The 20,324-nt window shown below is 39.7% G+C and overlaps 1 protein-coding gene across 2 annotated transcripts in view; it reads left to right on the top strand.

The window, feature by feature from the left end:
- The window catches only part of dixdc1b (DIX domain containing 1b), a 42,567-nt gene that overhangs the window by 17,621 nt on the left and 4,622 nt on the right, over positions 1–20,324 (top strand). For both annotated transcript variants that reach the window (XM_017493373.2, XM_017493372.3), the window contains 11 exons: positions 3,061–3,180; positions 15,760–15,857; positions 15,950–16,095; positions 16,936–17,025; positions 17,445–17,498; positions 17,741–17,791; positions 19,406–19,510; positions 19,605–19,658; positions 19,830–19,922; positions 20,022–20,093; positions 20,184–20,258. In XM_017493373.2, coding sequence (XP_017348862.1) covers positions 3,061–3,180; positions 15,760–15,857; positions 15,950–16,095; positions 16,936–17,025; positions 17,445–17,498; positions 17,741–17,791; positions 19,406–19,510; positions 19,605–19,658; positions 19,830–19,922; positions 20,022–20,093; positions 20,184–20,258 — 958 coding nt within the window. The remainder of the gene's footprint in view (positions 1–3,060; positions 3,181–15,759; positions 15,858–15,949; positions 16,096–16,935; positions 17,026–17,444; positions 17,499–17,740; positions 17,792–19,405; positions 19,511–19,604; positions 19,659–19,829; positions 19,923–20,021; positions 20,094–20,183; positions 20,259–20,324) is intronic.

Genomic DNA, 20,324 nt, shown 5'->3' with positions numbered 1-20,324 from the left:
AAGAGGATGGAGAATGGATTCTCTCTCTCGCTGTAAGAGGAGCTGTTGCTGTGTACAGTGTTGCCCTCTTCTGCTTTTCAGCGTATACTGCAGCTCTATTATTAAAGGAGCACAGCCACACACATACATATACTTAATTCCTAAGTTTAATTAGCATCTTTTTTAAATTCTGTAAACAAGCTGGGACATGCTATGGCAGACATTTCATGTTCCTGATAGGACCAAAGGGACAGAAGTGTTTAAATTCTTTAAAAGTGAACTCACCGAAAGTTACTAAAGCAATATCACACAAGCAAGAGTGCGGTTATACTGAACATCAGCACGTGCCGATATATCACAGCCGTACCGATATTCGCCATAACCTCATGATTGCGTGTGTGATGTTGCTTTTATGCGACAGTTCTATAAACAAGAAAGTAATATTGAGTAAGTGACATTTCTGACGTGATATGTCTAAATGTTCTGTTTGTTTTTGTTTTTTCGCTCCAGTAGCGGAAATAGATCCCGAAGGAGCCACATTTTATAGCCCGTCAGGTAGCTGGCTAGCTAGCTCACATCATTTTGTACATTCCCATTGAAGGTGCTTCGGATGAAATTGGCATCCCTTCTTCCATTTCATCTTCATCTAACCAGTTTTCATATTTTACGTCATAAGTCAAATTCCTGAAAATGATTCTTTGTCGTGTCCACTGATGATGTCGCTACCTCTACTGTAATAACCGTTTTGAACTCTGAAGTGGAATTTTATTAGGCGAACAGTGATGAGCAGATTGAATACACGCAGTGAAATATCTCATCCCAGGTTATACTAACTATAAGTAATCTCGGAACATCGCTCAATCGATCACATAGTGGACCAGAATTAACTGTTGTATAATTATAGTTATGAAATATGGACGAAAACATTGAGTGATGCATAAAGATATGTTTTGCCATCAAGTTTTCGCCCACAATATATTTTTTTTCATAAACTATTATTTTCTGGATACATCATTTTCATTCTTGCTACAGTTCATGTTCCTCCATTGAAACCATGACAGATTCTCATGCCTTTAATATAGACAATAGTAGAACTCTGCATCAGGACTGGATCCAGCACAGAAGTGAGTGCAGGATGTTTTAAATTTCAGGCAACCAGTAGTTGGCGGTTAGAGATGAAGATTGAAGGTCAAAGAGAGATATCGCACGGACGATACTCAAGTGTACGCTATTGTGGCCGCTACTCAACAATTACTAGTTCAGTTTATTTGTTTGTTAATTTTTTCGAGAAAAGAAGAGACCACAACCTGTCATCTTATTAACGTTAAGAGAGGAAGAAAAAGCAGAGACTGGTGCGAGAATAACCGTATGGATGCTATAAGGGAGAACAGGGACTAACTTGTTTCGTGGTCAAACCCTCAGCATTAAATGTAAGTACAGGGTGTCTCAAAAGTCTCCATACATAAGGGACTATGTTTGCCAGCACCTCGGCGGTTGTGCCTTTGACAGTAGATGGCCGTGGACGGGCACGTTTCAGTCGGTCCGCAACACTCCCATTCCTTTTGAATTTGTTAGTAAGTTTGGCAGCAGTGTCGTGTGTGTGTGTGTGTGTGTGTGTGTGTGTGTATGGTCCATCGTAACCTTGTGACAGCTTCCCGATCCAGCCATGAGAATGATTCCAATTTGTTCTTTAGTCAAAGGCATTCTTAAAGGCTGTCTACGAAAATATATAAATAACAAAAACTACATTTTAGAAGACATTTTGCTAAAAAAGTGTTCATATCCTCTATGTATGGAGACATTCAGGTCACCCTGTATAAACAGTTGAAACGTGCGTTTTAAAACAGACCTGTTGTTTATTCATAAATGTTTTGTTAAATTGTAATTGTTGGCAAATTGCTTCGATATAAGAGGAATAAATCCCACACATCAACTTCAGGGATGTAAAAGTATCTCCACTTAACGTCAGGTTGCATCTAGAGATCGACCGATATTGATTTTTTTTTTTTTTATTACCGATACTGATCATTTGCATGTTTATGCGTCCGATAACCGACGTGCAGAACCAATATTTATTTATTGTTTTGCTTTTGTTTTTGACCCAATGATAACACCACTGAACTGAACAAACCGCTTTATTTATACGAATTTTGTCAATGTCACTAACTCCTTGCGTACAAAATAATACAAAAAAACTCTTATTTAAACACCAGTAAATAAAGGGGTCTGAAAGAGTGCAAAAAATAAAATAAAAAGTGCGCTGTTACTAAAGTGTCTTTTTAAAAAATAAAAGCTTTAATGAGGTAAACAGATAACGTGAGTTCGCCTCTATTTCTTAATACCAAGCTGCTTAAACTACATATTGGGCATTTATGTAAGACATGTAATTTGTTAATTAATGTCTGTTATGCTAAATAAAGTTTATTCATTAAAGCAAAGCAAGTATACTTTACCTGTGCACACCGTCGTTGACCCGTCTCTCCTTAGAATCAGTGCTGCGATCGTGGTCCTGCATGCAATTCTCAAAACGCCCACAAGATGGCCATTTTTCGGTGGATCCGATATTACACATCCGATATCCGATTATGGAAAAAATCTTTAAATATCGGGGAAAATATCGGTAAAACCGATTATCGGTCGATCTCCAGTTGCATCACACATCCGTGTCGTTGGCTATTTTCATGTAACAGCATTGTCACTGCGTTGTCTTTTATTCCTCAAAAAATTCACCACATTTTGGTATTATTAAATACACAAGTCCAAGAGATATCAGAACATTTCATTTGGATAAGAAGCAGCTATTTTGACATGATTCCAAGTTCCTATCACACCCTGTAAAGTTGATCTAATTTTCTCTAGAATGATCCATTTTTCTTGACATACTTTGAATTACTTCTCCAAAAGAAAATAATTTTTAAAATTCAAACTTGATGGAATTCCTATTAAGATTAAATCTGTGTTTTTAGCCAAGGGAGATGTTCAGTTGAAATACAGCCCTCTAAACCCTCTTGTATGGCTTTAAAGTCTCACTGATTAGAAAGTCCTCCAGGCTGATTGCCACTCACGCTTAACACCCCTCAGGCAAAGCTCCAGTGCTGATGAAGAGATTGAGAACCCATGCTGGAGTGTGCGGGCTTTGGTCCAGCAGTATGAGGGACAGGGAGGAGCCGGTGTGGACGACACAGAGACAGGAGACCCAAGGTAAGGCCATGTGCTCCAGTGGCAGTTGAACGTTAGCAGTATAGATGCATTGTTACTCTTGACGATATCCGATTTTCAGAAACAACCGCGATATGTTGATAGCTATGTAAATGATCGTCCTGCTCCAGAAGACAATCTTTTGACAGTACCAGGAGGCAGAGGTGTGCCAAATGGCAAAAGAATGTAAACATTAAGGCACTCTTCATGCAGCTTGCTTAGGTCTCATGGTCTCTCATGTTGAAACCTGTTCATGTGTTTCGGAGCAGCATCTGGTGAGGTGCTTCTTCACCCAGGCACGAGATGAACACAGATGCGTAGGGGTTAAAGTTTACACCCGATGGCTCGTTGGCACGGCCAGCTCTCTGTCTGCGTCTGAGAACTGAGAACAATAGTGGCATTCTGCATACCCCCTTCATTTTACTCGGCGTCAGATCGGCTCACTGCCTCTGTTTGTTGTTGAAGCTCTGACACACACCCTCCAGCACCTGCTGACAAAAGCTCTTCATTCTCCTCCTAGCTGTCAGAAGCAGCTGATTAGTCAGGAGTAGTGTGAGGCTGCTTCTCTATAGAAGTTCTGAATGTCGGATACATACCTAAAGTGAATTAATAAATAAATACCAAACACATTCCGTTATTCTTCTGCTATCTTATGCTTGTCCTTTTTTTCATTCTCTATAAGTTAGGATTACTGTAAAGGTTTTTCTTTAATAGAGGAGCCAAGAAGATTCACTTATAAGCAAATGCAAGTCTCAAGTAAGGAATAAAACCTTCATGCTGTTATAGAAAAATAATTAATGGCAGGATTCTTTTCCTGAAGTGTTTTTTTATACTGCAGCGATTTGCCAAGGCTAAAATCGTGTTGTGCTTTTGACCCATTTATTACTTATAGTTAATATTCTGGAGCATCCATGAAACATGTTCCTGTTTTCTCTTACATTATAGCAGCTATAGACAGTTGTTTTCTCACCAGCCTCACACCATGTTAGTGAGAACACGGTGATCATCTTCGTCTTGGAGCTTGATATAATTATGAGCTATGTACAAGTAGGACATCTCTTAAGAGCTTTATTCCATAAGAAAGGCCAGAGGCTATACAAGCACATACTAAACAAGAAATTGAGAGTGCAGAAGCGGGGGGGTCAGTGACAGAGAGACGTCCGCTCTGTCTCGAGCCCTCGCTACTCCGTGAAGGTTTATTCCTTTTTGAAAGCAAAAAGTGATGTGTGAGTGGGCAAACTGGTCTGACAGGAAAGACCATGATGAAAAATGTGGTTCACCCAAAAGTGGAAATCTTCTGTTTCTTTTCCCTGAGCTGTGAAAGCTCCGTGGATAAAGACTAGCACCTGTGACCAAAAGATTGAGTCTCAGGTACCACTGCCTGTCCAAATTGCTGCTCGAGCGCCGTAACCCCTTAACAACATGTAACTGCCCCAAGAATTTGAGCCTCTGTATGAAAAAAGGCATCCGGATAATGCAAAGAGAAAAAGGTATAATGACTCGTAAGATCCAAAAGTGAAAATCAGACTAAGATTAGCAACACTAAATAGTCCACAAACAGTACACCATATGGCCAAAAGTTTGTGGACACCTGACTAGTGCCCGTTATGAGCTTGTTGAACATTGACATATAACAGCCTAAACACTTTTGAGAAGGCTTTCAGGTAGATTTTGACGCGTGGCTGTGGGGATTTGCTCATTTAGCTACAAGAGCATTAGTGAGGTCGGGCACTGATCTTGGGTGAGGAGTCCTAGGGGTGCAGTCGGCATTCCCGTTCATCCCAAAGGTATTCAGGGCTCTGTGCAGGACACGGGGTTTCTTCCACACCAAACTTGACAAACAAAAATGGTTTGGGCTTTTTAGTTCCAGCGGAGGATAATCTTAATGTTACAGCACACAACGGCGTCCTAGAATGTTGAGTGCTTCCAACGTTCTGGCAACAGTTTGAGGAAGACCCACATATGTGATGCTGTGATCGTCAGGTGTCAACAAATTTTTTGGGCATATGTTGTATGGCCACAATAATATTTTTGGATATTATACATATCCAAGTAGTATAGTATAATATAATATAATTACCTATTGCCAAGATAGTTTCACCCTAAAGTCCACGTAGTCAGTGTTCTTGTGTAATTGACGAGTTTTAAAAGCTGCTGCACGCAAGGAGGAAAAAAAAATGGTAACACTAACACATGTTCATGTGCAGGTCTGGAACGTCAGGAAAAGATTTTGAGTTGAGCAGCACTTAATTCCTGATCTGGAAAAGTATAGAAATTAGTTTGTTGGGTTTTTTTTTCAAATTTTGGAAAAATTACAGATATTTGTTGTCTATAGGTATTGCCTGTAGGTCTCTGTCTTTAGGTTCCTGATGGATATATTTCGTGTTTTTGTGTTTCACTATGGCATTAATGACCTTTAAAATGACCAAGAAAACAATATAGAAGATTTGGAATATTAGCCTACATAAAAATTAAAAAAAAATTTGGAACAAAGTCTAAATTGTGGAAATAGTAAGAACCCTGTAATACCCTGAGATATTTTGTGCACACTTCCGAGAAGATCCAAAAGTATGCTGGGGCCTCCAGTAAGCAGTACAGAGCAGAGCCTCTTGAGCTAACCCTGTGCCGATTCCAATCACTGCTGTTCCCCCTGGCCACCTCACCCATGCACTGAACCTGAAGGGGAGGGAGAGAGGGAAGAGTTTGAGGGAGGGACTGGTGAGGTAGGAGGAGCAGAACCAGAGGAGGGTTAAGCTATGTCTGACATCTCAGCGAGGGAAAGCAGAGTGAGAAAGATAAACAGGAGGAACCCGGTTTTGTTCTGTGGCTCTCGGCAACCTCTCTGACTGTGGACAGTATGTCATAAAAATGTGGAAGAGAGATTTCACAGAAAAATGGGCACACCGAAAGAGAGAACGGGGCAGGATGCAGCTGCCTTGGTGACAGAGTAAAGCTTCGCTCCTCTGTTATTGAAGCAAAATAGGATTTCCATATGTGGCACGTCGGGAGCAGCAGATCTGTGGATCACACCATCAAAAGCTTTTAACTGTTTCACAGTATTAGCTTGGACTTTTGAGGTTTTCTCTCTGAGATGATACTTTGTCCTTTAGTGATTTCTCAAAGGACAGCTTGGTGAGCCTTTGCTTCCATCTGCCTCTGTTTACTGTAAGTCTATGGATGGCTCTCAGACTGGACCCTAAAGAAGAGAGCGTGAGTGAGAAGGATGATTGTGAGCGGTTTTCTAGCCGGTCCGACATGGATGAGTAGGAGCAGTGCAGTTGGATAGCCACTTAGACCAGCATGGGCGCTAAACAGATTAAATGGTAAGAGCTTTCCTTGCTCCTTACTTTATAGCAACATGAGGCTCATAAATATAGCGCAAAGCAAACTTCAATCACATCTTAGCTGAATTAACTTAACCACATTTCAGTTAAGGAGAGATTTTACTTTGAAAATTTAAGCCTTTAGGAGGCTTTTCTAGATAAGACAAATTTACAGCTGCTTCAATCTACATGGTGCAGAGAAATGTCATTTTTTTCATTAGTGAAATTGCAACGTTCCCATTTATTAATGTTAGTCTTTTGTTGTCAACAAACTCGCCAGCTAACTTTGAGTGGTGCACGTTTTCGTCCTCAGAACAATGAACTGTAATCAGTGTTATAGATTTAACAAGCGAGTTTGTCTGTACTTTGATTGAGCTAAAGCAAATACTTGTATACAGCATAACTTATTTAAAGGTATTTTGTGTTTACTGCTGTTGCTGTGAGCAGCCATGTTGAGTTGATCTCACTTGATGAACTCTGATTTCCTACCCGGAAACTAGGTATGATCTCCTCAATTCAGAGTTAAGGTCATTTTCTTTATTTTTTCCTAGTCGGAGGTCGGAAATTATGACCTTTCCGTGAAAGACTGGAGCTTGAGCTCAGTAAACACAGCACTGAACTACCGCAACACTAATGGAACAAAAACTAAACAATAACAGTGGGGGTCTTTAGAGTGTAGAGTAAATACAAACATCATTTCAAATAAAAATGCATTGTGTATATTAATGCAACTCCTACAAACTTGTACAACAACATAATCTACATTGAATTTGCAGTACTGATTGACTTGACAGAATTTAGGGTTGAGGGTTCATCTGGTACTCCTAGAATAGTTTTTGTATGGAAAAGTGATCCTGTTTTTTATAGTCTTTCCCAGTCTAAAGTTTTCCCAGTCTCCTACAGATTGTCCGTGTGATTAGTGCAAGGTGGGGATTCATTATATCCTGACTATCTCATGACTTGACCCAGACGCTAGACCAGGGTTCCTACGTCTCAGAAAAATCTCCAGTCCAACCTCACAAAAAAACCTGAAACTATCCCAATGTGAGAATTGGAGAAGGGACACATTTATTTCTTTTTTTTTCCCTCTGTCTTTGTGTGCGGAAACAAGGTCACCGTAGTGCACACGCATTTCGAATTTGCACTATCTGCGATCTGCCTTATACACCATAGATGCACTGTAACTACTTGCACTTTCCCTTTGTTTGGCATAGTGTATGCTTGCAGAATTTTATTATCTTTAATTATGATTATTTGCTTTAAAAAAACAAACATTTTAAGGCCACCTGCTAATTTGCCTTTTCCACCCACAACCTTGTTCCGAAACTAGCCCAATTTGGCACAAAACTGCAAAGCTCGCAACATTAAATTTTCTCCCTGAGTAAAACATTTTAAAAGATCGAATAAAATTACGTACTTCATCCCTCAGTCAATTAATTAGCGTGCACTAGTTTATAGTAGTGGTATTCATGTGCAGCTTGCAGGGGTGTTAACTTTGGTGTTGCTCCAGATCAGGGCCATTGAGCATGAATGGTATGTGTTCATGCTCAACGTTTTATGCTCAGCACCCATGAATAAAATAAAACCAGCTGTTGCACTTAGTTTAGCGTAAGTGGAACATTTATTGGGCGATTTGATTATCAGTGGCAATTAAGTACAACACCAGTTTAAAAAAATTAATAAAATAAAAATCTCAGTGGGCCTGGATTTATGTGTAGAATATGCTAGACATACATTTTGTTTTATTGTTTTCAATATATGCATGTAATTGAGTGTGGACAAATTGGATTGAGTGATTAGGCTACATAGTTTTGGACATTTAAATATGAGCAGTGCTATGTTATAGCAGTTTTAACATGCAATTAAATGCTTACAGAAGACTCGGACCTGCATAAAGCGACTCGTGAACATCTCTGATTACTTTGGACGAGCTGTGTGCATATCACAGATCAGACGTGCCTCGCGATATTTGATTTGGCGCTGCTCATCACTTTGGCTGAAACCCTTCAAAAATAAGCCGGCATTCTTTGGCAATAGGAAGTCTCTGCCTAATGCTTCGGGGTTGAAGTGCTGTGCTTGGCTGTTCTGTATATTCTCTTTATGACTATGAACTATTGTGATGACACAACACAATGTTAAGGTTTATTGGCGACAGCTGTATGTGGAGTCTGTATTTTAGCACCGTGTATGGGTTTGACACCATCCTGCTTTTTGGTTCTCTTTCCATGCCCGCTGTCTTTTAAAACAATTATACAAACACTGTGTTTCTGCTTTACTAACATGCTTCTTAATCAAATTAAATGCTTAGAATATCAATGGTCAGGCTTCCTTTACTTCCTTTCCTTTTCTTATTTTAGATTTTTTTTTTTTTTTTTGATGAGTCAACACTTTTTTCATCAGAGTCACTGTTTTGTGTTAGAGAAGCATGAATTTCTGGGACTCATGCCAAATTCCAAATGCTGAAGTGTAAATACATTGGTTTACCCTGCTTCCTGTGATTACATCTTATCGTTAGTGTTTAATGTAGGGTGTCTAATGAGCCTCCATCAGTGCAGTCGTATCAGATGCAGATTGCAGCAAGCACAGATATAGAGATTATGGTTTTCCTGATGGGTACCTCTAAACTTCCTAGAGCTCAGAGCTACTTCCTGCTGTGTGGACAGTTACATAATAGGAAATGCTTCATGCTTACATTAGCAGATTATTACATAGGCTGCAACCCCACTACCCTACTATACAGTAGGGCGAAAAGCAGTATGCCAAAGGAGTAGTATGTCCGAATTCTCAATATTCATAAAACAGTATTTAAGAAATACCCGGATAGCCTATTGCTTCCCTTGAGATTCTGCAGAATCAAAAATGGCAGAAGGCAGCGTGTTGGCTCTTTTTATACTGATAAAAAGATACTGAACAGTACGTACTGTTTCAACGGCCAAGCAGTAGGTACTGTCACGGTACGCGATTTCGGACGCAGTACAAATTATTGCTGTATGCATTCACCAGGAGCTGTATTCAGTGTTTTTGTCAGTTGATATGTGTGGAATTCCATTAATATTCAAAATTGTGATGTGTGAATGCTTACTTTAAATTTTCTGGGTGGTCCATTCGGATTTTTTAAAATGGTAAAATATGTACTTGCCAGCCGCCTGCATAAAATGTTATAGAAAAGATAGTCCAATAACATTTTATGGGTGAAATAAAGAAGACACTGATATTACTATAACATGTAATGTAATCCTAATATACGGTGTGTATACTAAGAGTAAAGTTCATGAGTACATGAGTAGTCTTAATGACGATGATCACATTTATTTGCGCTCTATGCAAAATATGTCTCAATGTAACAATTGGGGTTCCTACCCCATTAGTTGGAATTATTTGACCTTTGGATTGGGCATACACTGCCCCACACATTCAACTATTTAAGCAGCACATAATTCTGTAGATAATTCCATGACTGGAAGGGTTGATTACCAGTGTACAATACCAACTTTGGGATTAAGTCATCACTAGACGTGCTTAACTTTGAGCTCAATACAGCTTTAACCCTCCTGTTCTCTTGCTGGTAAAAAGTTACATCCCTTATGTTATGGGTCAAAATAACCCCTGCAGTTTATATACATGCAAAAAAACAGCAAAGAACAGCTAAAAACAGTAAACCTTTATTATGGCTTGTCTGAGACAATCCGTAAAAAGAAATATTTGCATATAAGTTCATAACCCTAAATGAGGAAAAGAGAGATTAAACAGAATTTCAAACATCTCAAATGTGGAAATGGAAATGGGTTAGGCCCATAGCATAATAGGAGGGTTACGTATGACGTACTGTATTTTTCAACCTAAAAAAAACCCACCCACCCCTCCACCCCAGACCTTCTAGGCATTTCCATGACTTAAACAGCAAAGCGATGTATATAGTATAATGTTTGTAACAGCCTAGTATACTCATTCATTAGTGTTTTATGCTAGTGTACCAGTTATAGGATGGTTAGGGAAAAGTGAATTACTTTAAGATTAACGTAATATTGAAAAGCTGTGGAAATGAGGTCATGAAACGCAACACTAAAAAACACTAAAGGGATAAAAACTAAATTAGACTTTAGTCTAGTTCAGTAGGAGTTACTAAAATGCACCAAAGTCCATATTTATCATGTAAATTGTAAAGTGCCTGGTACAGTCATGTATCAGGATACACCATGTACAAAAGTATAACACGTTGATGTGTTTTTCTCTCCGAGCAGTTGCACCTTATATTCTGGAGAAACATCTAGTGTAGAAAACGTACAGACCCGAAGCACTGCTTGATCACAGGACAAGTGACAAATGTGATCTGTTGTCTTATGACAAGTGTAACATGTTTTTAAATTTTATTTTGTAAAAGAAAGGCTTGTTTTGAGGACACTCTGAGTCATGCTAACAGCAAAGACGAAGCTTATTTCGAGCACTGGACCGGGATACGCTTTCACATGATGTGGGTTTGCTAGCCACAGGCAATAGTTATTCATTTTCCAAGCAGCTATTCATGGGTTTTGGTTTTTTCAACAAAAAAAAGAGGATGTTTCACAGCAGCAGCATTCACTGTACCCTGGTTTTCTGACATCCAGGCATTTTGAAATGACATGATTGCACAATGTCCTGTCATGCTGAACATATCAGTGTTCAAACTTCAGCATTTTTCTGAATTCATTGGTTAACGAATTTCAGTCTAATAACGTGAGATGTTCTGATGAGTGAGGGAGCTTTGGTGGTTGTGGTTAGTTCTGTAGAAAGTAGTGACTAATATAGTAAAAGCACAGATGGATGTGGGGCAGCATAACTGAAGTTGGGGATGCACAATGATGGCTAAAATGATGGTCATGCTTATTTTATGTAGGAACAAATTTAGACAGTTGAATTAATTGAATAATTATTTTATGATGAAGTATTACATACACTCATAAATAAGGAACACCTATACACCTGCTCATGAATGTAGTTATCCAATCAGCCAATCATGGGGCAGCAGCGCAATGCATAAAATCATAGAGATACGGGTCAAGCACTTCAGTTAATGTTCACCGCAAACATCGGAATGGGGAAAATGCAGTCTCTCAGTGACATTGGTGTTGGTGCCAGACGGGCTGCTTTGAGTATTTCAGAAACTGCTGATCTGCTGTGATTTTCACAGCAGTCTCTAGAGTTCACACAGAATGGTGCGGATACGAAAAACATCCAGTGAGCGGAATGAACCTAGAACCCATATTGATGAGAGAGGTCAGAGGAGAATGACCAGGCTGGTTTGAGCTGAGAGGAAGGCTACGGTAATTCAGATAACCACTCTTTTACAACCACGGTGATCAGAAAAGCATCTCAGAACTCACCACACTTTAAACCTTGAGGCAGGTGGGTTACAACAGCAGAAGACCACATTGGGTTGCAATCCCATCAGTCAAAAACAGGAACATGATCACCAAAACTGGACAGATGAAGACTGGGAAAAGGTCACCTGAAGATTTTCCAATCTTAAAGGATTTTGCATGTTCTGATCTTTCAGGAAACATGACAAGATGCATTTTTTTGTTTGTTTTGTTAACTTCAAGAGAAGAAAAGAAAAAGTCTGTTGACATGAGCTGAATGCTTATGTGTATAGCTGTTATAGTGTAAGTGATAATAGGGACTAACTTGTCTCACAGACGTTCCACAGCATGAAATGTGACTAAACCGATTAAAAAAAAGTACAACTTTTTTGAAAATGTTACCGTTGACAAATCGCTGTGGTATAAAAGGTATAAAACACTTCTAGATGTGCGGTTATTTGACTTCAGACTGGTAACCGTAAATCTGCTTTACTAAAGGCTCCATTACACCACCTCATCGTTGATTTATTTTCCTATAACTACATGCCCCACCGTTTTTTTAAAAAATTATTATTATTATTATTATTATTATTATTATTCCTTACATAGCGTGAATAAATTAAACATGAGATTTGAAAGTAAAAGCAAGAAAATGAGAGTGACAGTAGAGTCATAAAAGCCAAGTTTTTGTAACGCTAGTATCAGAGGGAGGCTGATATTTATATAGGGATAATGAGTTCCAGATTTTAGGAGCATGAAAACAATGAAGTTTGTTTCCTCATCTGGTGTTATCCTTGTGATGTACAGTGAGGCAGCACTTGAGGCAGATCTTAACACTTTATTTAGAACTGTCAGCCTGCTTTCTAAATAGAGAAGCAATTACGAACATGTCATCAAGATTGTTTCCCACGTCTTATTTTCGTACCGCACAAACGGTAGCATCGTGATGCACTGCTCTATTCCCAAATGTGGCGTGTATAGAGAAGTGAAGGTATTTCATTATTGACTGGGGTCAAACCCCAAAAGAGGCCAGTGCTCCTCCTCTCTCTACAGTGTCCTACCTCAGTCCTGCACTCTCTCTCACTCTCTCACTCTCTCTCTCTCTCTCTCTCTCACACACTCTCACACACACACACACACACACACACACACACACACACACACACACACACACACACACACACACAAAAGCAGCAGCTATAGAAAACAACTACTCCTCTGTTTCTTTGTAGAACTGTTATTGTTGTTGTGAAAAAAAGAAAAAGTAGCTCATGTATCTTCTCACATCCTTGCATCAGACACACTCACAGTGTTAAGCAGTAGCATAGCTACAAGTACAGAAGATATCACTTTAGAGACATTTTCCAGTAGTGGGGCTGTAGCATACTTACTTTTAAATCAGGTCAACCAGGTAGCGGAGTAGAATTGATAAATGCTACATTATTCATTTCATCTCCTACAACCTCAGAAGCATTTTGCTTGCACAGCTGATGAAGGACTTTTGTCCAAAATGTCCTGCTTCTCTAGAAACTGTGTATACTTCACCAACTTTCAGTACATCTACAATAATTACCCAAGTACTTTGGAGTTCAAAATAAAAACTAAAAAAATAATTAAACCCAGAATGATAATTGATAGTTTCTGGTTGAAGTCAGCTGGATCCTTGTTGTTAGTTGTACCTTACCCAGCGGTGCTATTTCTAGTAGACCAAAACCACAGAAATGAAAGTGGCGGAGGAAAAATGGAGCTTGTCTTTATACAGTACTAATTAAGTCAAAGCAGTGGAGTGTTTTCTAATGGTGGTTTTATGCAGACGATGTAACCTTAACCATGGATGTAGTTTCAGAGTGTATAATATACTTTTGCCATGGTATTTATAGCTTCAGTATTATTATTATTATTATTATTATTATTATTATTATTATTATTAAAGTAGCCTGCCAAACACAGCACATCTACAGAACCCTGATTGAAGCAGAAGGCAGTGGCAAACCCACACTATCAAAATAGCCAAGAGAATTGCAACTTTTAATGGAAGTTCACTTTTCAGCAAGATCTGACACTCTCCAGAGGTTATTTAGCTCACTTGCTTTCTGAATGGTCCAGTTGGCTATGAGATGTAGTTAATCCTTGTACAGGGAATTAAGAGAGAGAGAGACGAGGACAGTATTGATCAAGGGAGCTCTTTTGTACTGACTTTTTGGGGATTTGAGCATGATTAATAAGGATCAGAGAGACTGGGAGAGAGATTTTCTGCTCCTTTGATGTGGACTGAGAGGCAGCTGGTCCGTGGAGAACTGAGCAGAGATTAGAGTGTAGTACTGCTGGGTCTGGAGGGCCTGTGAGAGCCACTACTACGGTCTGTTCAGATCTGGGACACCACCTTACTGCACAACAGCCAGCTGAGAGAAGACCTATGATACACTAGATTACTTGTTTCAATGTTGGTCAGATTCTGCCATTTTCAGTTGAGAAGATAGATGGAACATTAACCAATTCAGTCATTTAATCAGCCACGTTTCCTCATTCTTCTGCAGTTGTAACTCACCATAGTCCAACCATTCACTTAGTGGCCACGTTTATCAAGACACGTACATATCAGTCACTTTGTAGGTTTAAAATTACTGGTAGTAGCTCATCTGTTGCTGTACCCCACTCTACCCCATCCATTCATAGAAAGAGAACACCACTGGACCGAAAAATGGTGGACCATTCTCAGCACAGCAGTGCTATGGTAGGCCATGTTATCGGATGTTGTGGTGGTACAAATGTGCCAAACACCACAGCATTACTGGCACTACATTACATTTCTAGGATCGTTTCTTTTTTGCTGTCTTGGAAACAGTCCACCAATCAAAAATATCCAGCCAACAGCAGTCCTGTGGTCAGAAACAGACACTGATGAAGGGCTAGAGGACAGCAAGGACTTCTGTCACTCACCATTTTCCAGTGACTGTCAGTGTCATAGTAATGAGAAATGCAATGCAGTGTCACAGCAGAGACTCCGCTTGGTTAGTTTGTGACCTACAAGATGACAAACATGGTAGTGTTGATGGCCGTATTTGCATGAATCTTAAAGCTCTGGAAACCGAACTGTTTCAGCAAAGTGCGTAGATGCAGAGGTGAGAAAGCTGGAGAGACTAAAGGGCTAAAGCACTGCTGCATCGCTCTCTTTAGGTAGAGAGGAAGCAAAGGTTAAATCCCACTTGCACCAGTGTCACGGGAAGTTGAACTGCATTGTGGGACGGAAACTAGACCAGCATGTAGACTACCGTGGTAGCTCAGTGCATAAGATGTTGGACTACTGATTGGAAGGTCCCATCCATCCAACCATCCATCCATTTTCTATACCACATATCCTACTGGGTCACGGGGAACCTGATGCCTATACCAGGGAGCATCGGGCACAAGGTGGGGTACACCCTGGACGAGGTGCCAATCCATCGCAGGGTTGATTGGAAGGTCATGAGTTCAAATCCCAATACCGCCAGCTGCCACTACTGGGCCCTTGAGCAAAGCCCTTAACCTTCATCTGCTCAGTTGTGTAAAGATAAGTGTAAGTTGCTCTGGATTAGCCATATGCCATAAATGTAAATGTAGATGAAAGAAAAACGAACAAATGAACAAAATCGGATCAGAATTTAATTACGAGGTGCATCTTGGATGCATGTTAATTATAAAGATTATTCAGGTCATTCAGGGTGGATTTTTCCTTTAGTGGCTTGAGTAGATGGCTGAAACTGGGCATAGCCACAGATAGACAGTTAGTAATGTGTGCCTAGATGGCAGGTGTAGCTCATAACCTAGCAATACACACAGCAAGAAAAGGACTGTGTGGTTATAGTGATGTTTTATAGCTGCTGAGTAGTCTAACTTAATTTAGCCATTTCAGATTCTAAGCTTGGATTCTTCTCTCTTCTCAGCTTGAGCACCTCCAGTCCTGACCACACGCCCAAAGACCACACCGGCCTCTCAGAGGACAACGGACAGCTTTTCAGTATCCAATTAGGACACACCAAAGGTAAAGCAGGTTCTTGTACTTGCACTTGTCTTCTCAGTAATGCTCATTGGTGTTTCAAAGGTACTAATGGACCAGGGTGTCTTGCTTCTTAGACAATTTGACAAGTGGCCTAGGTGCAGCCAAGGAGCATGATGGGAGGTGTGTGAGTAACTGTGCCTGGGAAGAGCAACTGTGGGAGCAGCAGGAGCAGTTAGAGAGGGAGATGGTGGAGGCCAGGAGAATGGTGTCCAGCCTACAGGTGACCCTCCTTCCTCACTGTTTTTTTTGTATGAGTACAGACCTGATTAAATGTGTGCATATAGAAATAACAGTGAATCCAGTGCCAAGTAGCTCTTGGCGGTGGACTAAGCTTTCAGAATTGATCTTATGATTGTAGAATGGGAAGACAAAAATGAGGAATCCAGTGCAGGAAATAGATATTGTAATCTGGGGTCACATCTCAAAATTATATCTGCGTAAATAGAAATCTAAATACACAATATGAAAGTATACTTCGGAGCTCCCTATTGGTGGTGTTTAGTTCAGTTTTTATCGCTTGCTCATCACGTAGATGCAAAAGTTCAGCAAATTTCATCTCTCGTGCTGTTCATAACCTTTACCAACCCTAACCTTTACTGAGGTTAGGATAGAACGCTGTTTGTCACAGCCTTTAACAGCCAACTGGGCAGATTTTTAAAATTCCTCCAATTGCATTAATAAAATGCAAAAAAGAAAACAGACATTTCAAAGACATGTTTGATACGGCACAATATTCACTAAACACACATAACATCGGCCATGACCAAGTCCATAGAGGCAGCATAGACAGGGTATGGTGACACAACTTGCAGGTCGATGCTACTTTCGCTAGTTTTTAATCTTGATTTGTCTGTTAGCCCTAAAATAGATTTGCCTACAAGAAATCATTCTGAAGACGTCATTGTACAGCAATGTTTAATGCGGAAATCCTGAAATTCACTTTATAAGTGTCTGATAACCGCTGCCACAGCAGCAGTGTGGGTAACGGATTTTCGATGTAAAACGTGTGTCAGATGCCGCTGTGTCTGAAGTATGTGTGCGTGGTGCTGGGTGTTTACAGGCTTTGCTTCTGCATGGCTCGTTGCCTGACGATGAGCAGGAGGATTCGCTGAGCTTGGGAGAGGGAGGGGAAAATGCCGAGCAACAACTGGTATGACCCTTTTTAAAATTGTTTGTTTATTTATTTATTTATTTATTTATTTATTTACTTATTTTACAAATAGTTATCTTCTCACCTGGAAATGGTGGCATTTCAGTTTTGTGTTGCTCACTCGTTTCAGCCTTTTCATAAGAAACCCCTTTACATGCCATGTCTTCTTCCTCTTCTTTTTCTCACACTTGCTTATTAGCTCTCTGTGCTGCTCAGTTCTGGCAGGTTAGATCAGGTTACCGTGTGGTGAGTTCTGCTTTGTCTGCGTGTGAGGAGCAAGTATCCATTTCCCGCCGTCTCTGTTCACCTGCTTCTCTCTCCAGCTCAGTTTCTGCCTCATTCAGCTGCTGTTTAGTTGTCTTTTTTAGCACAGCGTGTTTAGTCTACAAGCGAATTACCATCGTCCATGGTTGTTGCAGGTTATTATCCGCAGTCGTCTTGACCAGAGCATGGAGGAGAGTCTGGAGCTGAAGGTAGACTCGTATTGTACTTTTATTGTAGCAGTGTTGTAATATGATGCTTGTTTTTACAGCCATTTTCTTTTCAGGAATTCTGTCCTGTTCTATAAAGTTTATTACTTGAGATGTAACACTTGTGTGAATGTAGTGTAAATGATCAGATAGTTATTGTTGGTGTTTTATGCATCTGCGCACATGAACATTGCTTTCCTTGTCTGTGGTTCTTGTTGTTCTGATGATACCTGGTTGTCCTGTAGAGGGAGCTGTTGAAGTACAAGCAGGAGGCACGCAACCTACAAGGAGTCAAAGTGAGTCAATTCGATTCAGCGTTTTCAATAGCTTTTTTATTTTAGCTGCATAACCCTTCTGCCATTAGAGCTGAGAGTGTAACCTTGCTTTCAGGAAATTCCACTGACCATAAATGGGGAAAGAAAAAAAAAACTCATAACATTAGTATGATCTTGTTTTTTCTTTTTTTCTTTTTATTAGAATGTTAAATAAATTAAAAGTCACATGGTGTTTATGTGACAAGGGACCACCATGTTTGCCTCGCACCTCTGGGGTTGGGAGTTCCAATCCCACCTCCGCCCTGTGTGCGCATGTTCTCCCCGTGCCCCGAGAACAACCCCCCCCATTGTAGGATGATTGGCATATCCAAATTGTCCGTAGTATGTGAATGCGTGTGATTGTGCCCTGCCCATCCAGGTTTTTCCCCCGCCCTGAGTTTTCTGGTATAGGCGCCAGGCTCACCTGTGACCCTGTGTAGTATAAGTGTTACAGAAAATGGATGGATGGATATATATACAGTTTGTATATACACTACCTGTCAAAAGTTTAGATACACTCATTCGTTGTTTTTATTATTTTTTCCCCCACATTTTAGATTAATAATAAAGTCAATAAAGTCACAAATGGAACTATGGGAATTATGTTGTGATATCAAAATAATTTTGTATTTTAGCATCTTCAGAGTACACACCCTTTTTGCCTAGAATTTCCAGAAATGTATTCTTGACATTTTCTCAACCAATTTCTTGAGAAATCCCACTGAGATGCTTTTTAAACCGTATTAAAGTTCTCACCTACGCTGCACACTTAATGGCTGCTTTTCGGAATATTTCGCATCATATTTTTCGCGTCATCAGTTTAAAAAAAATAATTTTTTTTGTAAATAAAATGTTAGTTTTCTAATGAAAGAAATTAATATGTTTGCACAATTATATTTTTGTCTACAACACCGATTTCAAACATTTAATCATACACCTTCAGATCAAAAGATTATGAGAAACATTTCAGTCAAGTGTCTCTAAACATTTGATGGGTAGTGTATATATCACATAAAAGATGTCACTGTCATGTTACTGTAGGATGTATCCCATCCTACAGTAACCCCTAAAAAGTGGCACGTAGTTATTACACTATCTAATTTCTGACAAAAAAACACTCAACTGGAACCTTTATAATTCAAAGGTTTCTATACATGGCTTAGTTTACAGTTATATGTATATATATTTCCTTATTTAGCTGAATGTTTTCTTGTGACCGCCATTGTCTCTGCTGCAAATATTACCCGTCCTAGACACACTGAATGTTACCTTGTCTGATACATTAGTTTGTATACACTAGTTACTCTTTTTTTTTTTATCTTAATCTACTCGTTTTTTAAATTAAAATTTTATATATATATATATATATATATATATATATATATATATATATATATATATATATATATATATATATATATATGTGTGTGTGTGTGTGTGTGTGTGTGTGTGTGTGTGTGTGTATATGTGTGTGTGTGTGTGTATACAAATTTATACATGTATATAAATGTAAGTTCTAATAATATAAACCCTGAAAATCAGTGTACAAGCTACAGAAACGGAACAGTATGTGCTGATGGTGTGCTGTGTGTGCAGGATGCTCTCCAGCAGCGTATGACCATGCAGGAGTCGTCTGTGTTACAGCTCAAACAGGAGCTCCTGCGCACCAGCATGAACCGTGATGAACTGGCAGGACAAAACGTGAGCGAAAACGTTAGCAACTGCATGCGTGTGTGTAGAATGTACTATATGCGAGGGTGTGTGTGGTAATCAATCTGTGTTTATGGATCCTCAGGCAGAGCTTCATAAGAAGCTAGAAGAAAGGAACAGGCTTCTCAGTGAATATAAGGTGCACTAAGTGCAAATCACACTAACACATAACACCTATATGCTTCTCACAGATATCTCTTCTCATGATATAGAGTGAAAAGGGCATGTATTTATAGTCCAGGAAAAAAAGTATTGTTATATTTTAGCTGCTCTGGTTAATAATTCAAGAATTTTTGCTCTTGGTATGCAGAAAGAGTTAGGACAGAAGGATCGCCTGCTACAGCAACAGCAGTTCAAACTGGATGAAGCTCTACGCAAGGTGGCAGACAGCAACAGCCAGCAGGTATGGCCTTCATCAAAATACAAACCACATGCTTTGTGGAACCTGAGGCAAATCTCCACAAGCTTCAGCTGATGTTATTTATCCTTGTGTAACCCTCAGGCTGACCTGCAGAGGGAGCCAGAGCACAAGCAGAGGTTTTTTCAGGAGCTCACCGATCGTGCTGAGGAAGAGGTGAGACCAAAGCAATGAACAGACACTTTCAACATGCTGTTTAAGCAATTAGTAGCTTTAAGATTTTTTTTTTTTTTTTTTTGGTTTCAGCTACCTGGATCTCCGAGCAACGGCTACACAGATCCTGCAGCGCTAGAGCTCAGCACAGCACGATCACACAAAGGAGTGAGTACCCATCTGAATCATGCAGCCAGCAAAGTAAAAAACAAACAAACATTTCATCAAATCCAT

Source organism: Ictalurus punctatus, chromosome 18 (genome assembly GCF_001660625.3).
Source record: "Ictalurus punctatus breed USDA103 chromosome 18, Coco_2.0, whole genome shotgun sequence".
NCBI classification, from domain to species: domain Eukaryota; kingdom Metazoa; phylum Chordata; class Actinopteri; order Siluriformes; family Ictaluridae; genus Ictalurus; species Ictalurus punctatus.
The sequence above is the reverse complement of the archived record's forward strand: the minus strand, read 5'-3'. Positions and strand labels throughout refer to the sequence as shown.